The sequence below is a fragment of the Perognathus longimembris genome, chromosome 5, assembly GCF_023159225.1.
Source record: "Perognathus longimembris pacificus isolate PPM17 chromosome 5, ASM2315922v1, whole genome shotgun sequence".
Taxonomy (NCBI): domain Eukaryota; kingdom Metazoa; phylum Chordata; class Mammalia; order Rodentia; family Heteromyidae; genus Perognathus; species Perognathus longimembris.
The window spans coordinates 41,009,637-41,035,063 of NC_063165.1; the positions used below are offsets into that span (position 1 = coordinate 41,009,637).

General features: G+C 40.4%; 1 protein-coding gene across 4 annotated transcripts in view; it reads left to right on the top strand.

Annotated features, from left to right (window-relative positions):
* The window catches only part of Sidt1 (SID1 transmembrane family member 1), a 92,011-nt gene that overhangs the window by 6,945 nt on the left and 59,639 nt on the right, over positions 1 to 25,427 (top strand). For 3 of the 4 annotated variants that reach the window (XR_007210999.1, XM_048346627.1, XM_048346629.1), the window contains exon 1: positions 5,305 to 5,582. The exons of the other annotated variant lie outside the window; for it this stretch is intronic. Coding sequence is in view for 2 of the 3 variants with exons in the window: in XM_048346627.1 (XP_048202584.1) it covers positions 5,313 to 5,582 (270 nt within the window). In the remaining variant the exon portion in view is untranslated. Of the gene's footprint in view, positions 1 to 5,304; positions 5,583 to 25,427 lie in introns of those variants that run through there. 4 annotated transcript variants of the gene reach the window in all.

The following is a 25,427-nucleotide window of genomic DNA, read 5'->3' on the forward strand; positions in this document are numbered from 1 at the left end:
TGCCACACACAGGTGGCCAATGAGGTTACAACACTTACAGAGCATGCCAGGTCATTCTCAGGTGGCCAATGGAGTTACATTCTACCTCATAGCAACTGTTTGAACCAACCTATCACTGTAGTTAGGCTTGGTGCACGGATTTGGCGATGCAGGCAGATATGCCTACTCATGGGAGGGCACAGGTTTAACCTTGAACCCTCCACTACTCAGGTGGTCAAGCAGTTCACACAATCTTATCACAGCCAAAGGGCTGGGGCTGGGAATATGGCCTAGTGGCAAGAGCGCTTGCCTGGAATACTTGAAGCCCTGGGTTCGATTCCCCAGCACCACATATATAGAAAATAGCCAGAAGTGGCGCTGTGGCTCAAGTGGCAGAGTGCTAGCCTTGAGCAAAAAGAAGCCAGGGACAGTGCTCAGGCCCTGAGTCCAAGGCCCAGGAATGGCAAAAATAAAAATAAAAAATAAAAAAAAAATCACAGCCAAGGGGAATTTCACTCAATAGGGTGGGGGAGATCTTAGTGAAGGTGGAGTGGGCTCCTGCTCTCTTTGACTAATCTGAGATGGAATCAATCTGACACTCCTCAACAGCCAATGAAGGCGCTGGCCAGATCTGACCTCCATATTACATCACCAATGCATGTTTGCATTTGTATATTCAACCTCTCATGGGGAGATTTTGTCATTGTTGACAAAACAGCTGCCTGATGGACCAAGTTTTTTTTTTCAGCTATTGAACCCATAGCTATTGAGACTATTTAATATACTTTATCTGTAATATACTTTAATATACTCTTTTATCTTTACAACAATTGTATGATGTTAATTATCTAAGGTCTCTCAATGGCTTTGAGGATCAAAACATAGCAAAGAATATGGCCTAGTGGCAAGAGTGCTTGTCTTGTATACGTGAAGCCCTGGGTTCGATTCCCCAGCACCATATGCACATATGCAGAAAATGGCCAGAAGAGGCGCTGTGGCTCAAGTGGTAGAGTGCTAGCCTTGAGTAAAAAGAAGCCAGGGACAGTGCTCAGGCCCTGAGTCCAAGCCCAGGACTGGCAAAAAAAAAAAAAAAAAAAAAAAACATAGCAAAGAATTGCCTGAAATATGTAACTCAAATTTTCTGCTACAAGCCAGGTGCTGATCACTCATGCCTGTAATCCTTGCTAGTTGGAGGCTAAGAGCAGAAAGATTACTACTTGAGGCCAGTTCAGGCAGAAAAGTTTGTGAGACTCCTTGTTAACAGAGAGCTCAACACTGTGGCATGCACCTTTTATCCTAGCTACAACTGGAAGCTTAGCATATGTGTACCTGGGTGTGTGGCTAGACAAGAAAAGAAAACAGGACCAGAATCAGATGGTTCAGTGGTAAGAGCATCTGTCTAATAAGTATGAGACTTAGAGTTTAAACCTTGGTACTACTTTAAAAAGAAGGAAGGAAGGGAGGGAGGGAGGGAGGGAGGGAGGGAGGGAGGGAGGGAGGAAGGGAGGGAGGGAGGGAGGGAGGGAGGGAGGGAAGGAAGGAAGGAAGAATATTATTGTATAGACATCATCTATAATGGCTTTTTGCTGAGGCTAATTCCATATGTTGATAACAGATCTGTTCTAATTGTATCTAATCTCATGGCTTAAAGTTAGGAAAACTTTGAAAGAAAGATCATAGTTCCTTTCAAATACCTACAAGGATGTCATGTGGAAGGTGGATTAGGTTTATTCCTATGGCTTCAGAGGGCTGAGCTAGTACAGTGAATAGAAGAGAGGCAGATTTCAACTAAGACTGTGAAATATCTTTCTAATGATGACATTCTTGTCTCCAAAAGAATGTGTTGCTTTATGAAAGAAGCAGTTGGTCAGATCTCACAACGTTTAAGTAGAATTTTATGTTCCTGAATCTCTGGAGACTGCTTGAACAGTCTGTCCCAGCTAAACTCTAAGACCTTCCTAAGTTTCAAGTTCATAAATTTTGCTAAACTTTAAATGCATTCAAATTCTAGATGAGGGGGCTGGGGATATGGCCTAGTGGCAAGAGTGCTTGCCTCGTATACATGAGGCCCTGGGTTCGATTCCCCAGCACCACATATACAGAAAACGGCCAGAAGTGGCGCTGTGGCTCAAGTGGCAGAGTGCTGGCCTTGAGCAAGAAGAAGCCAGGGACAGTGCTCATGCCCTGAGTCCAAGGCCCAGGACTGGCCACAAAAAAAGCAAACGAACAAATTCTAGATGAAGTTAGTTTATTTATGTTTCTCAAAACATTGAGCTCTACTAAGACTTCTCTTTGAATTATTATTTTTGTTTACATGTTTACATTTTTTCTTTCTCTGATACTTTTTCTTATCTTTAAGTAGTTATACAAAAGGGTTTCAATTCAACATGTGAATTCATGAGTATAATGCATCATGATCAATGTTGCTCCTTCCATCATTCTCCCCCATCTTTCCCAACTCCATTCATACCCTCAAGTTACATGTTCCATTTTCACATAGCTATATTGGATATAATTTTTATATTTACCCAATATGTTTGTGTAGTTTCAAGAATTATTTTTTTATTTTCTTTAAGTAATTCAAGAACATTTTATTGGGTTTAAGTTACTACATATATTTCACAGTACACATTTTAGCTTTCACAATGATGAAAATTAGCATTCTACTCTACATAGCTTGCAAAGTGTATGAACTCTAAGATCATTTCATCCATTTCAGATACTATGTACATTACTTTCCTTTCGTTTAGCAACATTCAAGAACATTTTTAAATGCAAATTATTCTAATATAAAATAGTCTAAATCAGAGAAAAAATTTTACCAAAGGTACTCTAACTTTTTATGATATTTAATAAGCTGTAGCAATTCAGTAAGGAAAAACCAACACTCTCCCTCCTTTAAATGGAAAATGCTCAGATTTTAATCTGTAATCTTAAATCTTTGGATGAGATCTTTCTCTTCTTTATGGCTCCTTTTCTAGCACTTCTTCAAATTAGCAATTATAGTTTCTTAAGTAAAACACTGTCCCTTCCCATACCTCAATTGTGACCATTCTCTAAGGATGACCCATGGCATCTTCTTGCTATGATGATCCCTTTATTACACTTCTTACTTGCCTCTGTGAGCCTTTAAGTCTGATCCTCTACTTATTATTTTTTTTGTTGGTCATGGAGCTTGAAGTCTGGCCCTGGGCACTGGCCCTGAGCTCTTAAGCTCAAGGGTAGCACTCTACTACTGTAGCCACAGCACCGCTTCCCGTTTTCTGGTGGTTAGTTGGAGATAAGAGTCTCATGGAGGGCTGGGGATATGGCCTAGTGGCAAGAGTGCCTGCCTCATATACATGAGGCCCTGGGTTCGATTCCCCAGCACCACATATACAGAAAATGGCCAGAAGTGGCGCTGTGGCTCAAGTGGCAGAGTGCTAGCCTTGAGCAAAAAAGAAGCCAGGGACAGTGCTCAGGCCCTGAGTTCACGGCCTAGGACTGGCAAAAAAAAAAAAAAAAGAGTCTCATGGACTTTCATGCCCTGGCTGGCTTTGAAAGGTGATCCTCAGATCTCAGCCTCCTGAGTAGCTAGGATTATAGGCAGGAGACATTGGCATGCGGCTGATCCCCTAATTTTAAAAAATAATTTTATTGTTATTACTAAAGTGTTGTACAGAAGGGCTACCATTTTTAAGTCAGGTGATGAGTACATTTCTCTCTCTCTCTCTCTCTCTCTCTCTCTCTCTCTCTCTCTCTCTCTCTCTCTCTCTCTCTGACAATGTCACCCAAAACCATATCCTCTAACTTTTGTCATAAACCTCATTCCTGTTTTTATAATGAGATGTAGTGGCTGTGTCTTAAAAAGAAATTTAGAAGGCTGGGAATATGGCCTAGTGGCAAGAGTGCTTGCCTTGTATACGTGAAGCCCTGGGTTCAATTCCTCAGCACCACATATATAGAAAGTGGCCAGAAGTGGCACTGTGGCTCAAGTGGCAGAGTGCTAGCCTTGAGCAAAAAGAAGCCAGGGACAGTGCCCAGGCCCTGAGTCCAAGGCCCAGGACTGGCAAAAAAAAAAAAAAAAAGGAAAAAGAAATTTAGAAACTGGGTGCCAGTGGCTCAAGCCTGTAATCCTCACTACTCAGAAGTTTGAAACCTGGAATATCTTAGTTCAAAGCCAGTCTGACAAGTCCAAGGGACTCTTATCTCCAATTAGCAAGCAAAGTGCTGACCTGAGGGTGTGGCTCAAGTGGTAAAGCACCAGCTGTGATTGAAAAGTCTAGTAGTATAGTGAGAGTGCAACCCCTGAGTTCAAGCACTAGGACAGGCAAAAAGGCGAGAGAGAGACAGAGAGAGAGAGAGAGAGAGAGAGAGAGAGAGAGAGACAGAGACAGAGACAGAGACAGAGACAGAGAGACAGAGAGAGAGAGAGAGAGAGAGAGAGAGAGAGAGAGAGAGAACAGCAATTTGGATCTTGGAGTGGTTGTAATCCCAGCACTACAACAAGTTCAAGGCTAGCTTGGGGCTACACAGCAATTTTTTATTTTTGATCTTAAGAAATCTCTGCAGCGGTAAAGTAGGCAACAGGCAAGGGTTTAACAGACAGAGCCTCCAACGTGAATCCTAGTTACTCTGAGTCGTCTTGGGCAGAGCTGGAAATTGTCCTCTTCACATATTTATTTTGTATTACTGTACATATTTACATGCATACACATATGGCGAGAGAGAGAGGAGAAGCGATGACGTGAGAATCTCCTTGGAGAACAGGAGGTAATAAGGAAATGAAACAGGTGTCAGAGTAGGGCTCCATGAAAGAGGGGGAGAATGGAGAATGGGCATTATCCAGGGGTACGGGAGTTCTAGGCAGGTAGCGAAAGCGTGCTCCTCGTGGGGGACAGGCTCTTTTGCTTTCTTTTTGCTCTCCCGCAGTCCGGGTGCTCGTTTCTCCTGGAGGGGCTAGGTCAGGCTGACTGTTCTCAACGAGTGAATATTTCTTCTTGGTGTTACTCGTGTCTTTTTTTTTTTTCAATTGCTTTCGTTGAGATTCAGGTGGGAAGAGATCGATCGGTGGACATTCTGTCTGAGCAAAGCGAGGGATTCTTGGAGATGAGACAGGGGAGGAAACAGCTGACCCCCTCCCCTGCATCTCTCCTTCCCTCTGCTCTCCACCCGTGACCTCTCTTGGAGACCCCCCGAGAGCGCATCAATATTTGATCGGCCCTTCGCCAGCACGCACTCACCGGCAGGGCTGGCCAGACATCGCAGCGTTGCGCTGCGCTGCGCTGAAACTGGGGAGCCCAGCCCCGCACGGGCTTGGGCAGGACCAGCTCCGGGATCGCCCCTTCTCCGGGATGGCTCTGCGTCTCGGACCGACTGCGGTGCCCACCATGCCCGGCTGCCGGTGCCTCCCGCAGCTCTGCGCGCTGCTCTGCGCGTTGCCCTGGCTCCTGCGGGCTGCGGCGCCCGAGAGCCCCGCAGAACCCCCCACGCAGTCCCGAGCTCCGCGCCGCGCTCCCCAAGACCCCGCCAGGGGCGCGGATTTCGATCGGGTCTACAGCGGGGTGGTGAGCCTCAGCACCGAGAACATCTACTCCTTCAATTACACCAGCCAGCCTGGCCAGGTAAGACGCTCCGATTCCCCTCGCTCCACTCCTAGAACTTGACTGATCGGTAGCAGAGCGCCCTCCCGGCTTTGGGATCCCCTTGAGCGTCGACCTCGGGTGACCTCGGGGACTAGGAAACTCATTCATTCTCTTTCTTGGGAGAAGCAATCACAGCCCTACCCTAGGCTGCAGCAACCAGGATCCGGGACAACTCCGCTCCACCTTGCGCCACCCCCGGCTTGGTGGCTGGCATTTCTGGGCTTTGCTCGGTTTCCCAATCTTCTGCGGTTCCTGGCTCCGCTCAAGGCCTTTCTCTAGAAAAGTCATGATTTCTAGGCTTGTGGGAAGGCAGAAGAGGACTGTGCTTCCCTGCAGGAAAGGAACATCATTTGGTTTGGGTGATTCAAGACCCCTCTGTCTCATAGCACTTGGGGAGGGAGAACTGCTTCGAATCTAATATGGGAATTGTGTGAGAACCGACGGAAGCAGCCGAACCTCTGTGCATGCCACACTCACTTCCTGCGTTTCTGTGCATGCCACACTCACTTCCTGCGTTTCTGTGCATGCCACACTCACGTCCTGCGTTTCTGTGTGCTTCTCACCCAGTGCACTTCAAAGGAGCTGGAAGACCTAGGTCAAACACGTTACGACCACAGAGGTCAGCAGATCTGAAAAAGGCTTTGAGTTTTAAGTCAGGGTCAAAGCATGTGTGAAAGTTCTAGACATGTTTCTGACCAAAGTTGAGGTGAGACAGAGGTAGTGGGAGATTGTTCCAGTAAAGGATGCTTTTAGCACATTCTTTGGTTATATAATGAAGAAGATCCAGTGTGTACATTATATTTCTAAATCTTACATTATGTATAATCTTACATTATATAGGTATACATATGTGTGTGTATACGGTAAGGAGATTCTTCCCTTGAATACAGTATCCTCTGGTGGTAGTGGAAAAGGGAAAGAAGATTTGGGGGGAGAGAGAGACAGAGAAAGAGAAAGAGAGTCTCTGACTCAGTGTCCCCACCTCCGAACCTTCTTTCCATGTAAATTCTATGTACACCTTAATGTACCAGCATTCCCTACTCCATTGGGCATTACGGAGCCAAATGACTGGCTCACTCTCTGATTCTCACTAGGAATTCCAACCCTGAAGCCTCCTTACTTCCTATCCAGGAGGAAGCTCTTGTATTAAGTAGGAAGGTCCAATGTGCCTGTTTGTTTCCACTCCCTGACATCTTTCACTGTGTGTATTGAAGAAGTGTCCTAAATTCCCCATCTCCAGTCTGGCACCAGATCCTACTGCACTGTTGCCATGGCAACATAGCACCCACCCCACCTCATCCTCTTGTAACCTTAGGCAGTGTGTTTTGTAGTAAGCACAGTGGTTGTGTGCAGAGCCATGCCATTGCAGACAAGTGCAAGGGAACTGTTTTTATTTCCCAGACCCTACAAAAATGATTCCTTCCTGCCCAGTGCAGAATGCCCAACACTGACTGATATGAGGTATTCCTAGTCTTGTGATTTCTCAGCCAGGAACAGATTAAAAAACATGTCTAAAAATCCAATGATTCTCAGAGTATCATGTCAACTTCATCCTAAATCAGTGGTAAAGAAACTCAAATTGCATGGGCATAGCAAAACTTGGCATCAGGTTTTGGTAGTGTGTGTGTGTGTGTGTGTGTGTGTGTGTGTGTGTGTGTGTGTGTGTGCTGGTCCCAGGGTTTGAACTCAAGACCTAGACTGTTCCTGAACTTCTTTTGTTCAAGGCTAGCACTCTACCACTTGAGTCACAGCTCCACTTTCAGATTTTTTTTAGTATGTTAGTAGTCTCATGTCTTGTGGATTTTCCTGTCCCAGCTAGCTTCAAACCATGATCCTCAGATCTCAGCTTTCTGAGTAGCTAGGATTACAAATGTGAGCTCCCAAGGCCCCTCACATATATCTTACAGTTCTACTTGGACCTAGATTGCTTTATTTATTTATTTATTTATTTATTTTTGCCAGTCCTGGGCTTTGAACTCAGGGCCTGAGCACTGTCCCTGGCTTCTTTGCTCAAGGCTAGCATTCTGCCACTTGAGCCACAGTGCCACTTCTATATATGTGGTGCTGGGGAATCAAACCCAGGGCTTCATGTATATGAGTCAAGCACTCTTGCCAGTAGGCCATATTCCCAGCCCCCTAGATTGCTTTTTCTTTCCCTATGGTATTGCTACATTTTGTTTTGACACAGGGTCTCACTATGAAACCCAGGCTGGCTGGAGTTGTGATACTCCTGTCTCAGCTTCCTGAGTAACTTCCTGTAACCTGGAATTACAGATGTTACCACCATTCCTGACAGACTGAGTGCTTCTTCTTCTTCTTCTTCTTCTTCTTCTTCTTCTTCTTCTTCTTCTTCTTCTTCTTTTGTACTAGAGTTTGACTTCAGGGATTTGCTAGGCAAGTACACTAGGCAGTGCCTGCAGCCCTGACTACTTTTTAAAGTTGTTCTTTCCATTTCCCAATAGTATCATATTCATTCGTCTATAGCATGGGTTGCTCTGTTTGCAGTTGAGGGCACCTGCTTGACTTTCCTAGTAAACCTTGAGATGTGGAGGGCGAGGGTAATGGCAGCATTGTGTTCATCTTTGCATAAAGTACACATAAAGGCACCTACTAAAATGAAGTCTTATAAAATTTTTTGCAAAGGATGCATGAATAAGTTGGATGTAGTGAGTCATGACAATAATCCTAGATTCTTGGGGGAGAGGGAGAATCAGAAGGATCTTGAGTTCAAGGTCAGTCTCAGCAAAATTAGCAACAAGACTCGATCTCAAAAAAAACTTTTTTAAGACAAACAGAAGAGCTGGGGGCATAGCTCAAGTAGTAGAGAGCTTGTTCAAGCATGAGGCCCTAGGTTTAATACCCAGTACTGGGAGGAGGGGGGTGGAGAATGAATGGGTGAGTAAACAAGTAAAGAGCTAAAGAATGTTTACTCTGAAGTTAAATAAAATAGAAAATGTTGAAATCATTTCAAATAAAAGCAAAAAATGTTTTATAAAAACAAAATTGTAAAAATTATTCTCATGTCCTTCCAACTTTGTCTGTATGTGAATTAGAATACCTTTCATCTAATGTGATAATGTATCTTTAAGTGTAATTGCATAACACAATAAGAAGTCAGGTACAGTGAGCAATCTTTAAAGTTCTCATTAAAATGTTACTAGTCTGAGAAAGGAAAAGTTGAGAACCATGAGCCTGGCAGATAGGATTTTAATTATTTTGCTAATATGCAATAATAATAAACTAGTTGTCACATGCTTGTCATTATTTTTCCTTTGCCTGGGAGTAGAAAGTCTATTCTCAGCGAGGCTGTGGTAAAGAGGAAGGAGTTATGAGAGCCTTTTTGCTTAATCTTTCCTGACAGCCACTGCATCTCTTTGCCAAATACTATCCCAGAGAATAATTTCAACAAGCTGTGTCACACTAAGTTAGTTGAACTTAACATCAGGGAATAGCTGATATGCCTTCCAGTCATTGAATAATGTAAATATGAAGTTGCCATTAAAAAGAAAATCACTAAAGAAATGGAGTGTTTAATTGAAGGTACAGGTTTAGGCAAGGTCAGGTTCATTTGTTGTCCCCAGAGGGGAAGTGTCTATACAGACTCCCTTTAAGGGGAGTAGGGTTACACTGTGCAAACAGTGTTCTACAATCACAGGACTCAGCCAAACTAGAAGGAAATCACAGTATTGGGAAAGTCACCAAGGATGTGTTTGACTTGGACAAGGTCACAAATACAGGTCTACTGGGAATGAAAAGACCTTGTAGAGACTAGTGGAGGAACAATGAACAATTCTACTTGAGTCAGACTATGAGAAGACTCCTTAAATAAAAATCTACCCACTAGGGAGAGGGAAATGGGGGGAGAGGTGGGGGAAAAATGAGGGAGGAGATAACAAGTTAGATAAGAAATGTACTCACTGCCTTACATATGAAATTGTAATCCCTCTGTACTTCAATTTGACAATAAAGAAAAAAAATCTACCCACTCTGCAGCAGGTTGTCTTTTCTGAGGCTTTCAGTAGCAGATCTCTAGTAACTTATCTTTGTTAAACAGACACATTTATCTTTTAATAACATATACATTTTTACCCAAGGAGCAATCATTGGTGTTATTAATATCAACCACCAGATATCAAGACCCAGTTATAGTAGCCTCCGGAATTCACATTCAAAAAGTCTACCCAACTCATGAGCAATAAAATATGGGGCTAGAAACATGAGTTAAGTGATAGAATGCTTGCCTAGCTTTTCAGTGACCCTGAGTTCAAACTCCAATATCACACAAAGAAGAGGAGGAGGAAGGGGACTAGGGGGAAAGAAGGGGGTAGAAGGAGAAGAGAGAATAAGGGAGAAGAGAAAGAAGAGGGAGAGGGAAAGGGGGGAGGAGGAAGGAGGGAATAGAGGGGAAGAGGGGGAGGAGAAGAAAACAAGAGAAAGAAGGAAGGGAAGGAGGGAGGGAGGATATGCCATTTGGGTGATAACTTCTAGCTATGTACAGACATCCCTACATCTGTTGATTCTTCATCTATGGATTCAACCAACCTGAGATTTAAAACATCCAAGATAAATAGAAACTTCTTACCATAATTTTCCTAAGGAATACAGAATAACAACTATTTACATAGCAATTCAGGCTGGCTCTTGAACTCTTTAGATAAAATCCAAATGTCCTCTGACAGGTGCCTGATTTCCTTGCTTGAAAAGTTATTCTAGTTCCCAATCTACCATTAGCTATGTCTTCATGCAAGTCATGTCCTTTGGAGAAAGAAATCAGTTTTAGAGAACACAGTATGGGAGCTAGAGGTCCTTACTGCTATTGGATTGGTAACATTTTTGTAAGCCTTTTTCAGTGGACAGCTAAGGAATAGATTAAATCATGGATCAATACTAGTACTTCCAATTCAAATTGAGAAATATAGGGTTTTTACCTAACCTAATTGACAATTATATGTCTCTTTCAAGTCCAAAATCCTGGTTCTTAACAAGATCAATTTACTGACTTAATGACTTTATCCCACAATACAGAAGCAATTGTATTAGATCATAATGCTAAAATTATCATCAACAGTAAGATTACTAAGAGCAGTATAAAATTTGTTTTTATAGTTCCTTATAAACCTATAAAATATTCATTATGATACTGAGTCAAATTGCTCTGGGTTTTTGTTTTGTTTTGTTTTGTTTTGGCCAGTCCTGGGCCTTGGACTCAGGGCCTGAGCACTATCCCTGGCTTCTTCCCGCTCAAGGCTAGCACTCTGCCACCTGAGCCACAGCGCCCCTTCTGGCCATTTTCCATATATGTGGTGCTGGGGAATGGAACCAAGAGCTTCATGTGTAGGAGGCAAGCACTCTTGCCACTAGGCCATATTCCTAGCCCCAAATTGCTGTGTTTGAAGTAAAGTAGCATAGTTCTTTCATAGCATAGTTATGTAATTAACTTTTAAGATTTATTTCATTTTACTTCTGAACTCTAGAAATTACGTCTTCATTTTATTACAAAATTGTTAATACATAAAACATGGAATAGTACAAATCTAGCTCCTGTCTTTATGCTTTGCACCTTATTTATTTATAATCATTTAAAATGTATAGTTTTTAGTAATAGTTAGTCTTAATAAATTATTTGATTTGAGCTGGGGATATAAACCAGTGGTAGCGTACTTGTTCAACAGGTACAAGGCCTTTGATTCAATACTCAGCACTCATTGCAAAAAATAAAAATAAACAAAACACATGAAGTTTTTTATTTTCTTCTAATGGGTTTTTTAAATAATACATGTTCTCATTCATGTCTATTTTTGCATGTTGTCTGTTATCTCACAGTGATGAGCAATACTGACATCAACTAATGTCTTCTTCTCCCTCCCTTTTTTCATCTCCAAATCTAAATACTTAGTTAATACCTAAAAGAAATGAATGAACTTACTCTATTTTTCATACATCCCCTCTCTTCTCTACTCAAATCATTTTCATTATCTAAAGGTAACTGGAGAAGAACTCATGGTAATAATATTCCTGAAGTTTAAACTGGGGTTTTTTAAACTGGGGTTTGAACGCAGGGCTTCTGCTTCACACTTGCTAGGCAGGTGCTCCACTGCTTGAACCATATCCCAGCCCCTATAATGACTTTTTACAATTCAAGAAATTTATCTTCAATCATTATTATTATTATATTATATTATTATTATATATTATTATTGCATTGATAATTATTATAAGATTAAGTCTGTGGGCCATCTGTTACACATCTAGTACATTAATGAATATACTTTACTTTTAGAAGGGAAACTAGATTGGGGTGGCTTTCCCAGCTTTCTTCTGTTATAATAGTAAAGTGATCAAAACATAATTTTCTTTCTGAGGCTTCCTCCAAAGCTTCTTAACACTATTGTACGGGGAATTCCTCTTTCCTTTGCCTCTATATTCTCCATCTTGCTTGATCTGGATCCCATTCCCCCAGCTCTCCTCAGGCTGTGTTTTGTCTAAAGAGTTTAATTTGTTTTGGTGAATTAAGCAGGCAGTTCTCCGAAGTACAAATGGCTGATAAATACTTGAAGGATTGTTCAACATCTTTAGTGATAAAGGAAATGCAAATCAAAATGACACTGAGATTCCAACTCACCCTAATTAATATGGCAATCATGAAGAAAACAAACAACAAATGCTGGCCAGAATTGGAGGAGGAAGCAATTGCATGGTGGTAAATGTGAGTGGGGGAGATTCATATACTGTTGGTGAGAATGTAAATTAATCCAGTCACTATGGAAATGAGTGTGGAAGTTCCTCAAGAAAGGAAAAGTAGATATGATTGTGTTATATACCACCCTTGGGAATATATTCACAGGAATATAAATCAACATACAATAGAGACAGCTGCTCATCTATGTTGATCACAGAACTATTTACAATGACCAAGATATGGAATCAGCTTAAGTGCTCAATGATTGATGATTGGATAAAGAAAATGTGATACACAAAGAAAACTGTAGGCCATAAAGAAGAATGAAATTATGTTGTTCACAGGGAATTAAATGGAATTGGAGACTATCATGTTAAATGAGCTAAGGTTAGCTCAGATACTGCATGTTTTCATTCATATATAGAATTTAGACAGTTGTCCCACAAGAATATTTTTATTGTCATTGTCAGTCACCAAAATGAGAAAGCTAGTCTGCTAGTTAACTTATAGAGCATATGCCACTAATTTCTCAATAATGTCCTTTAAATATACAAACATAAGCATACAAGTATGTATTTATTTATGTATGTATATATGTTTTCTTACTTCTGGTTCAGGATCCAATACAAAATTATGTACATATTTGTATATAGTTGTCATGAATGTTCACTTATCTGGAACATTTCCTCATTCTTTGTCTCTCAAATCCTCACCATTCTTGAAGAATATAAGTAGTTAGTTGTAGAATGTATCCCATTGGCATTTTCTTGGTGTTTCCTCATTAGATTCAGAGTACCTGTTTATGACAGGAAGACCACAGGAATCACAATATCATGTGACTCTGATATGATACATTAAACATATCGTGTTTACCAGTATGGTTAACCTTGGTTACTTGAATAAGAGGCTTTTTTCCACAGGAAAATTACTATTTTGCTTATATACTAAAAAGTAAGTTGTAGAGAAATATCTTTAGACAGTATGTATAGCTTATTTAATCAAACTTTGAACTACAAATTTTAACATCCTTTGATTATTCTTGCCTGAATCAGATACTACCCAAATGGGTTTTTTGGTGTTTTGTTTTTTTTTTGCTGGTCCTGGGGCTTGAACTCAAGGCCTGGGCACTGTTCCTAAGCCTCTTTGTCCTTCTATATATTATCAGTGGCATTCTACTATAAAAATGTTTTCTCCCTCTTGATTACTTATATATTTAGGGGGCTGGGAATATGGCCTAGTGGTAAAGTGCTCGCCTCGCATACATGAAGCCCTGGGTTCGATTTCTCAGCACCATATATATAGAAGTGGTGCTGTGGCTCAAGTGGTAAAGTGCTAGCCTTGAGCAAAAAGAAGCCAGGGACAGTGCTCAGGCCTTAGTTCAAGCCCCAAGACTGGCAACAACAACAAAAAAAATCCAATCCTCCTGATTACTTATATAATTATATTAGAATGGATTCAAAGATTCTTTGGTTGGTTGGTTTTGCTTTAAAAAAAAAAATCCAATCCTCCTGATTACTTATATAATTATATTAGAATGGATTCAAAGATTCTTTGGTTGGTTGGTTTTGTTTTTGTTGCCAGTCCTGGGGCTTGAACTCAGGGCCTGAGCACTGTCTCTGGTTTCTTTTTGTTCAAGGCTAGCACTCTGCCACTTGAGCCACAGTGCCACTTCCAGCTTTTTCTATATATATGTGGTGCTGAGGAATCAAACCCAGGGCTTCACATATATGAGACTAGCACTTTACCACTAGGCCATATTCCCAGCCCCCAAAGATTCTTATTTGCATAAAATTTTGTTATACATAACAACATTCTACATATTATGAGAAGTTTCTTCTCTCAAAATCAGTCACACTCCATCCACATGATGAGTATGTGACGAATAGCTCTCCACTGGGCATGGTGGTCACACTTGTGACTGCAGCGCTCTGGGGACGGAAGCAGGACTGGAGAAGCAGGACAGACTGGACTGTTTAATGTGCCCTGCCTCAACAACAATGACAACAAAATAGGTTTCTTTTCTCCAGTCTCATCAGTCTCATCAATAGCGAATTAATGTTATTTCAAGGCTTGTTTGGAATCATAAAGAAGATGGTATCATCCATTATCAACCAGGTCATCTCTTAGCTCTCAAGTATACTTATTACCCTGAGACAATTAAAGTCATTCTTAATTTCGAATTTGCAATTAAAGGGACAGGCACACTTCTTTTTACCATGAGGCACTGAAAGCCAAACTAGTGGAACCAATTATATCAACAATAGTGGGCAGAGGCAAGCATTCTTGAGTGTTTTGTTTCTTGTCATTGAAGGTGGAATTCTAGGGCCGTGCTTAGAATACTATACATTTTTTATTAGTGGTTTCTTTTTTTTTGGCCAGTCCTGGGGCTTGGACTCAGGGCCTGAGCACTGTCCCTGGCTTCTTTTTGCTCAAGGCTAGCACTCTGCCACTTGAGCCACAGCGCCACTTCTGGCCATTTTCTATATATGTGGTGCTGGGGAATCGAACCCAGGGCCTCATGTATATGAGGCAGGCACTCTTGCCACTAGGCCATATCCCCAGCCCTATTAGTGGTTTCTGAAATATGATCAGCGTTGTATCATCTCTAGGTGGTAGATTGTGGGAGATTTTGATGCTGTTTTTGCACTTCTGCATATTTTCTAAATATGTGACAATGAAGAGATTTTACTTTTCTCGGGCATGGACAGCTAAGAGGCAGAATAATATTTAGAGAAGAGCATGAGAGAGGGTATTGGCGACACATGTTTTTATCCTTTTAACTTCCTGTGGCCTCCAACCAAACCTGTTCTCCGAACTTTATTCTTCTTTGTTGTTGTTTTTCTGTTATTGTTGGAAGTTTTGCAGTTTTTTTTCTTTAGTATTTATTTGGCTGGGTGTCTTACTTTTTTGGTTTTGTTTTGTTTCATTTAATCTGAAAAGTTTCCCACAGGGTTTTCTTCACTGCTTAGAAGTACTTTTATTTTGGTTTGCTTTCCCTCTGTGCCATATGTGCACACGTGTTGAACTTGTATTCTATCCCTTTTATTTTTATTTTTCTTGCTGTTATTCCTGCTGAGTTATCATGCCAACAACCTTTCTGTGGTGTTGGGTTTGTTTTGTTCTTATATTTTGATCACTACCTGTTTTATTTTTATGTGTTAGACATCTGAGACAACATGCAAGATTTTCAGCTTTTCTTTCCCACTGCGGTTTCAACTGGTTACTTAAAGTATCTTCTGTGTGATAACTTGCTGTGGACTTCAATCTAAAAGACTGAAGGACTTGAAGATACTCTGTGATAACCAAGAAACATCTTTGCTTCTGGAATACTGGAGCATTTCTGTCTTCTTTTCAAACAGAAGTAACCATTCAGGGCTGATGTTATTACAGGTTGCTGTGCAGCTGTCTCGAGCATGTTAGCTAGTTCATCTGCATTGTTTAAATCTAGCACTAACAGAGGTTCCACAGCAACATGGCAAATCAGTACATTAATGGTCTCTATTTGAACTGGGTCCTCTTCATCCTTTCTGATTATTTGCAAAGGAGAATATCATGGAACTACTACAAGATGCAATCATAGTTATCTGTTTTGCTTAAAGAACACAAAAACATTTTTTATAATCATTGCTCTGTCTTTCTTGGGTATTTTGAAAATGCAAACTTTTAAGATCTTCTTAGTATATTAGTTGGCTATGCTGACAAAAAAAAGGCCTATTGTCCTGGGGATATGGCCTAGTGGCAAGAGTGCTTGCCTCTTATACATGAGGCCCTGGGTTCAATTCCCCAGCACCACATACACAGAAAATGGCCAGAAGTGGTGCTGTGGCTCAAGTGGCAGAGTGCTAGCTTTGAGCAAATAGAAGCCAGGGTCAGTGCTCAGGCCCTGAGTCCAAGCTCCTAGACTGGGCCTGTAAAAATGATTGATTTTGCATTGTACTCATAAACTGACATTGAATTGAAACCCCTTTGTACAACTACTTAAAGATGATTTAAAATAAAATATATCTATATAATAATGAAGAAATACTGAGAAAAACTAAACAGTCGGTCTTAAGTTTTTGCACAATAAAAGTAATACAGAAATAAGTCTTATATTCACTGTGTGGAAAAAAATAAAGTCATTGATAAAAGCAATGTTATAGTCTAAGATTCTTTGGCTTTCATGTTTAGTAAGTTCCTAAGAATGTGTTTAAAGCTCATATGAGAAGCACTTGATTTATATGCAAAAGGTAGTATTTCTCTACCAGTATATTAGCAAATGGAAATTAGAGAAAGGGAAATAGAGAGACACAGAGAAGCAGAAAGACAGAAAAAGATCTTTTTGGTTTTCTGCTAGTACCAGGATTTGAGCTGAGAGCTTCACACTTGCATGGTTGGTGCTATACCACTTAAGCCAAACTTCCAGCTAAGTTTTTTGCTGCTTTAAAGATGGATTCTCGCAGACTTTTCTGCCTATTGGCTTCAAACTGCCATCTTCCAGATCTCAGCCTCCTGAGTAACTGATTCCATGAGTAAGCCCACAGTACCTGACTATATTGTTAAGTGAAAACATATTTGCTAAAGTAATTCCTTACCTTGAATTCTCACTTCCTCAATTTATTAAAGTGTCAACATTAGATAAAGAAATTGAATTTACCTTTAGCAAGAAGGAAAAGGAGACACTGATTTTGCACAGCATCAAGCGGGATTTTTCAATAGGTTATATGAAACTGTGAATATGGCTTAAAGGTGTCTTACACTGAAAATGTACTCAGAGAAAATTGAATGCAGGGTTTTTGTGGTTTTTTTTTTAATGTTTGTACCACTAACTTTAAGAAAGTTTCCTTTGGATCCACTTTTTTTTTTTACAACGGATCTTAAGGCTGGCTAAAAGCATCATTAAGAAATTATGTAAGTATTGTTTTATTTAAAGATGAGAATGTTTTTGTTAGACTCTTTAGTGTTACCTAGCATTATGTTGCCCCAAATAAAAGCATTCTCTGGCCATCACAGGCACTTACAGTTTATACCTTAATGTTTAGAAGAATAAATAAAGGTTTGTCCCTCCACTCAACTCAAGATGCAAATATATTTGGTACTTTATTTATTTTTTCACTGCTATGTTCTCTCAATCCCCCCCCCACACACACACACAATTTCTGCCATTGTTAACATTTTGCATTAAGGTGGAGTGTTAATGGTGGACCAATACTGATTCATATTATTAATGAAAGGCTAGAGTTTATGTTAGGCTATCTCGATATTATATAGTTTTATGAGTTTGGAGAAATGTAAAGTCATGCATCTACCTCCATGGTAGATAATAATAGAATAGTTTCACCCCCTAAAAATTCTATGCCTCACCAATTCATCCTTCGTTTTCTTTTTTTAAAATACTGCAGTCACTCATTTTAAAAAGCCTTATCCTAAATTTGCCTGTTCTAGAATTTCATATGGCTGTGAAGGAGTTCAGAATATATCACCCCAAAATATGCTACTCTGACATATGGATAATTTTTTTAATTAAAGGCACTTAAGATCTGTTTCTTAAAAGCAGGAAATGAAGTTCCATGTGAAAGATGCCCTCCATATGCTAGAAGAATAATAGTAATCTTTTCATCAGTGATATAGCAAGTAGAGGTGGAAGAAAATCTATACAAACACATCTAGACTATCCTCCTGGCCATTTCTCTACCAAATCAACTGCAAAGGCCCCTCTGCCTTGTCACATTTTTTACAACATGGTCATAATTAATTATTGTTGTCTAACTTAGTATGTAAGTGTTCCACTCTAAGTGCATCTTCAGATCTCCTGAAAGTCTCATGAAGACTCCTAGGTTACATGAAACTCAGATTAACTTTGTATACTTTCTTCCAATGAATCACTCTTATTGTCAGTGAAATTCTCAAGCCCAATCAGGATCTAAGAGGGCAGAGATAAAGTTTGGCCTTCCCTTCAGTTGTCATCATGCACCATGTACCCTTTTCAAACTTGCTTCTTTCACTTAGCAATGTGCATTTGAAGCTCTTCTGTGTCTTTCTTAGCTTTTTAGTGCTGAATGATTTTCCATTATCTGAATGACTTGTATTCATATAACCATTGATCTATTGAAAGATATGTCAGTTGCCCCCAATTTGGGGGGAGTATGAGTGAAGCTGCAGTAAACATTTGTGTGGGGGCTTCTGTGTGGAGGTAAGTTTACAACTCACACTGTGAAACATGTAGAGTGGGATTGTTGGGTCCTATACTCAGATCATAGCTAGTGGAATAAAAACTGAACTTCTCTTCCAAACTGACTACCCCTTTGCATTCCTGTTGAGCTCCTATTGTTCCACATCTTCACTGGCATTTGATGTTTTTAGCAGCCTGAATTTTAATTCTTCTAAAAACTTGTAGTGCTTTCTCATTGTTTTAATTTGCAGTTGCTTAATGGCACATGTTTTCCAAGTACTACTTCATATGCTTGTTTGTCACGTGCATATATTCTTTGGTGAAGTATCTAGTTAGATTTTGTGTGTGTGTGGGCACTGTCCCTGAGCATTTTTGCTCAAGGCTAGTGAGCCACAGCTCCACTTCCAGTTTTTGAGTGGTTAATTGGAGATAAGAGTCTCACAGAGACTTTTCTGTGGCTTGGAAACATGTTCCTCAGATCTCAGCCTCCCAAGTAACTAGGATGACAGGTATGAGCCACTGGCACCAGGCTCTGTTTAGATTTTGGTGTGTGTGTGTGTGTGTGTGTGTGTGTGTGTGTGTGTGTGTGTGTGTGTGTGTGTGTTTGGTAATGGGCTTGAACTAGGAATGTGGGCAGTATCTCTTAGCTTTTTCCCTCCAGATTGACATTCCATCACTTGAGCCAGAGCTCCACTTCCAGATTTTTGTGGTCAATTGTGGTCTCATGTACTTTCCTGCTGGGGCTGACTTCAAATCATGATCCTCTGATCTCAACCTTCTGCCATGTGACATACAGCCACCATTGCCTGGCTTGATTATTCTTAAACTGATTAGTTTTTTTTTTTAATTCATTTTGGTTTAATAGTTTATTTAGAGGAAAGGGGGAGGGAGGAGGGGGGAATGAGGGACGAGGTAACAAACAGTACAAGAAATGTATCCAATGCCTAATGTATGAAACTGTAACCTCTCTGTAATTCAGTTTGATAATAAAAATATATATAAAAATAGTTTATTAGATTTTGGATATTAATCCTTTGGCAGATACATACATACTTCAATGTTATATCTAAAAGTTGTTGCTAAATTAATGTTACCTAGCTTTTCTCCTATATTATCTTCTGAGAGCTTTCTAATTTTGTATTTTACATTTACAGATATGATTCATTTGGGGTTAATGCTTACAAAAGGTATAATGTCTCTGTTGAGATTATTATTACTTTTCACATGTTATACAGTTGTTTCAGTGCCATTTATTGAAAACAACTTTTGTACTTTAGTATTGAAATATTATATATATATTGCCCTTACAGCTTGCCTTAGACAAGAGAAGCAGCTGCACACCTAATTCTTAGTGTTCTTATACCATTCCAAACCACCCCTCTATTGTCACCACCTCAACCGTTCCCCTATCTCTCATTTTCCCTGTGTATCTTACTATCTTACATTTCTCATCCTTTTCAACTTTCAATTTTTTTTCAGATTTCTTTTTTTAAATTATCTTTAAGTAGTCACACAAAGGGATTGCCATTTCACAAAGCAGTTTATAAGTACAATGTATCTTAATTAATGTCACCCCTTTCCTCATTCTAGCCCATCTCTCCCCTACCAACCTCTCCCCTCACTATTAATGTTGTAGAATATACATTGAATTCTTGACTGCATTTCCCCCCCCCACTCTTCATTTGTCTACCTCTCCCTGGTGTTTATTTTATTGAGCTTTTACTTTATCTTTCTAAGGAATTACACTATATTAGTTCTCCCTTGAGTCTACAATATTTACATACAATTATATTTACATACAATTAATACATTTGTATAAGTTTATAAGCTAACTCTAGCTTCTACATATAAGGGAAAACATGGATCCTTTATCTCGCTGGGCCTGACTTACTCTACTTCACATGATTTTTCCAGGTCTTTCCATTTCTTCACAATGGTACAATATCATTCTTTCTAAAGGATGAGTAAAAGTCCATCATGTATATATACCTCATTGTCTTGATCCATTTTTCCAATGAGGGGCACCTGCTCTAATTCCATATCTCGGCTATAATGAGTAGTACTGCAGTGAACATGGTTTGTAACCTTTGGCATAAATGTCTAGGAGTGGAATGAACATGGTCAACCCATCACGATTCTCTTTTTACTCTGAGTGCCATCTCATCTAGTTGTTTGAGGCTTTGCTAAATGGCAAAGATATTCTGTTTTATTCATCCCAGGAGCTAGGTGTTATTTCTTACTTCTTGTTTTAGAAACATGGTGGGTAAGCCTTCCCTAGAGAGTCGATCTCCCAATGATCAAGGTTTTACAACAGTTTTAATAAAAACCAATGATGGAGGATGGAAAGTACATGTTATTTGGACACTCAGTATTTGTGCAGATTTTATGTGTTATTATTTCCTTTACTCAAATCAACGTGGTTGTCTTTGTCAAGTATATTTAGCTTCAGAAATGTAATTGAGCTAGAATTTGAGAGGTTTTCTCTTTTCTCCTCTTTTTTCCATATTTAAAAGATATAGAAAATGTCATTTGAAATCACAAGGAAGAAGTAATTGTATTTTAAACTAAAGAGCTTTTAAATCACCAAATCCCTTCTCATTTGGCATGAGAAAAAATGAAAGCCAACAAAATAATTGCTTATCCAAAATAATGAGCCAGGAATGGCAGCATAGATTTATAATCCCAGAAGAGACAGAAGAATTGTGAATTCAAGGCCAGTCTGGGCTATAGAGCAAGACTCTTATCTCATGAAAACAAATAACAAAGAAAAAAAACCATGTAACTAATTTTAAGCAAACCCAAAAATGTGACTCAAATTCCTAAGGATATTTCTCTAGAATATTTCTACTAAATCATTCTCCTTCCCTAAAGGGCACATCTGTTATGCTTATCATCAACAATAAAAAACTAACTTTTAAATACCAAGGTCAAGCTTTTACAAAGAGCCTCATGTGTGAAATGAGATTTTTCATATTATTCCTCACTGCTACCACACATACCCATAAATTGTCCAGGCACCCATTGGTGTGTTTCTCTCAGGCAAGCAGGGTGTCAAGGTGTAAGACTGAGAGCTAGATGGTCTCTTACAGTTCCTTTGTTTGGGTCTGTATTATATATGAGTTGAGAGTGGAATGGTCAAGAGTCAATTGTCCACTTTTACTCTGCCACCCTGGAAGCTTCCCTGCTTTATGGACTGGAAGCCACTGCTGGTCACACAGTACTTTTTAGTTTGTGGACCATTCACATTCGCACTAGGTGCTCAAGACCCCTGCCTTGGGGCAACTGATATGTTAACTCATGGTTATCTTCCTAGTGCTTTTGATACTGGAGGAAAAATAACTTGCTGACTTCTGCACCTACAGTGGAGAAGAAAGGGTTTCAGGTGCTTTGTCTGTAGGTACAGTTCTTTTAGACTCCATGCAGCAGCTTGTCACTTTGTGGGAAGGGTGAGGACGATCAAGGTACATTGTATGTATATATGGACATGTCAAAATGAAACTACAATTAATTGATGCTAATAAAATGTGGAAGGAAATAAGAAAATAAAGATTCCTGGAAAAGAAAAAGAGGGGGAGAGAAAGAGGGAAGAAAAAGAAGGAAACAAGGAAGGGTGTGAGGGAGAGGGAGGGAGGGAAGGAAAAGGAGGAAAGGGGAGGGAAGGGAAAGGAGGAAAGGGAAGGGAAGGGAAGGGAAGGGAAGGGAAAGGAAAGGAAGGGAAGGGAAGGGAAGGAAAGAGAAGGGAAGAGAAGAGAAAGGAAAGGAAAAGAAAAGTAAAGGAAAGGAGTCAGGCACCAGTGGCTCATACTTGTAATCCTAGCTACTCAGGAGGCTGAGATCTGAGGATCATGGCTTAAAGCCACCCCAGGCAAGAAAGTCTATGAGACTCTTATCACCAATTAACCACCAGAAAATTGGAAGTGGCACTGTGGTTCAAAGTGGTAGAGGGCTAGCCTTGAGTAAAAAAGCTCAGGGACAGGACCTAGGCCCTGAGTTCAAGCCCCATGACTGACCAAAACCAAAATAAAACAAACAAACAAACAAAACAAAAACAGAAGGGATGGAGGAAGGGAGGGAGCAAGGGAGGAAGGAAATGCCCATCTATCCTTGGGTTGGGTGGAAACAGGATCTGAAGTTACTCCTGTAGATCCCAGAGGACCATTCTTCATCCCTTCAAGACTTCATTCCTTCAAAACTTCATCTCAACAAGTCCTGGGAGGCTTAGAAGCCCAAGCAGTTTTTTTTTTCCTATTACAGCAGTGTTATTATGGCTAAGAACTGGTATTTCCAGATCTCCAACTAAACAGCTATTCAGATAGGCCACAACAAACAGGACTGACTGACTGTTTCTCTAGATTAACTGCTCTCTTGTGGACAAAGTGACTCACAACTATTTTAATTAACATACTAACTGGAAGCATATGTCAAGGGCCAATAAGTTAATATCAGGATGTCATTTTTTATTTCATTCCTTTTCTTCCCTACCTGCTAAAAGAATCCTGTTTGTATTTCCTCTCCTTCCACCCCACCTGCACCAAGGAGGAAGAATGAAAGGTTTCAAGGAGAGAAATAATGTTTATCTAGATACCTAACACTTGGGGAATAAAAGAAGACAAACAATGGTTGAAGTGGAATTGTGCAAGGATATGGGGAGATTTGTTCCAAAGTAACTGTGAGGTGTGAGAGAAGAAAAGAGTACATGGGGCCAAACAACAGAAATCAACTGGCTAACAGAAAGCAGAAAAGGAATGTGTGAGAAGGATATCCTATAGGTTACAAACCTGACTTCCCAGCCCCAAACCTTTGGAGATCCGGGGAGATAAAGTAGTCATGCAGTGGGGATGGGGGTTTTAGGGTGCTTAACCTGGCACCAGTGTTTCCATCGTTATTCCATATGGTGACGGCCCTATGCATCACTGTTGTCACCATCACCAGTGAAATCTAAACTCTCCCTTTATATTTGTATTATTCAATCACCATTGAAACTACCCAGTAGATGCTCCCTGCTGTTGAAGCACAGGTCCTGTATCTGCCCCTTTGGCATCTATACGGACAGCCTTGCATTCCACAAAACTCATCTAGTGGGGTGGAGTGGGTGCGTTCCTCCAAAACATGAGATGCTTTTGGATGCCATGGAGCCTTCACACCAACCCTACCAAAATCATCATGGTGTGCTGAAGCTAAGCATTTGGTAGAAAACAGCAATAACGACCCAGACAAAGGCAGAGATCCAGATGTGACAGGGAAGAAACCTGGGTCACCACACCTATGTTCATTTAAAGCGGAATATCTCACCTGAGCACCAGGGAGGAGTTTAAGGAGGAGATGTCACAATGACTCCACAGTTAGAAGTGGTTCACTCTCGTAAGCATGGCTTCCCTAATGCCCCTTCCATTTGTCTCAAAAAACTGTCTTTGAAGACTTTGAAGAGGAAGCTATTTGAAGATGATCATTTTGTCTTGGTGAGAAAGCTGTTTCTTCAGATAAAACACTCTGACAAATACTTAAGTTATAAATGACACCGATCTAGCAATAAATTTTACCACAAAAATAAAGACCTGGTAAGCACTGGATCATAACTCCTAGAATCATAACAATAATTTTCTAATGCTTCCACCTTCAGAGCATTAATTAAGTAGGCTTTGCAATAGCTCCAGAAAGAACTTGTCAGCGGCACAATAAGCATATAAAAATCCAGAGACTAGATAGTTGGGTTTACTTTCAAACCATAAAATGGTATGTTCATCATTTCAGGTACCTCACAGGAGGAGATTGAGGGAGAACTAGAAACAGGAAAGATGAAGAGGAGAAAAGGAGTCCTGCAGAGATGAGCAGACCCAGCTACCAAGATGGTAGCTGCTTCTATCTCCTAGAAACAGAGACTAAAGATGTAGACCAGAGGGACCTAGAAACTAATGCAAAAACTGTTAAACAAGCAAAGAAACGCTTCTGGACATACTTGTCTTGACACTGGTTCTTGTGAAAATATCCAGACATGGTTCATTTCTATTGGATAGACATACTATTGTACATAAGATGTCCTGCGTATACTGGAGCTCAGCTGGATTGTATTGTACAGTATCTGAACCCCATTCCTGCGTGTTTAGGGGAATTCCCCATTTCCTGGGTCTCCACTGGAGGTCCCTTCAAGTATAGATGTTGCACATCAGACATTTGCTTTCTAACCTCCACCTCAATTCTCACCAAGCTTAGGCTTAGACTTGTGCCCTCCATGCTGCCAGTCAGACTGGGAACCAATGACACCAGGAAGAAGTAATTAGAGGCAACACTGAGTGGGAATCCACAAAGGGCTGTGACAGCAGGGTGGTAGCACTTAAAACCTTTCAAAGGCTTCCTGCTGTCCTCAGAATACAGCATCAACCTTTTTTTGACAGAACTTAAAACACTCTTCAAAGTCTAATGGCCCTCCAGGTACCTCATGTTCCAGCCAAACTGATTTTCTCTTAATTCTTTAAGCATACATGTTACCGTGTGTGTCTGTGCGTGTGTGTGTGTGTGTGTGTGTGTGTGTGTGTGTGTGTGTGTGCTTGTACTGGGGCTAGAACTCAAGGCCTTGGCATAGTTCAAGGCCTTGGCATAGTTCCTTTGCTTTTTTTTTTTTTTTCTCAAAAATGGGAAGGACTGGAAATGTGGCCTACTGGTAGAGTGCTTGCCTAGCATGCATGAAGTCCTGGGTTCGATTCTTCAGCACCACATATATAGGAGAAGCCAGAAGTGGTGCTGTGGCTCAAGTGGCAGAGTGCTAGGCTTGAGCAAAAAGAAGCCAAAGTCAGTGCTCAGGCCCTGAATTCAAGCTCCAGGACTGGCAAAAAAAAAAAAAAAGACAAAAATGGGGAACTCTACCAGCTAAGCCACATCTCCACTTTCAGCTTTTGTAGGTTAATTGTGGATAAGAGTCTTAGAAACTTTCCTGTCCAGGTTAGGTTTGAACCATGATCCTCAGATCTCAGCTTCTTGAGTAACCAGGATTAAAGGC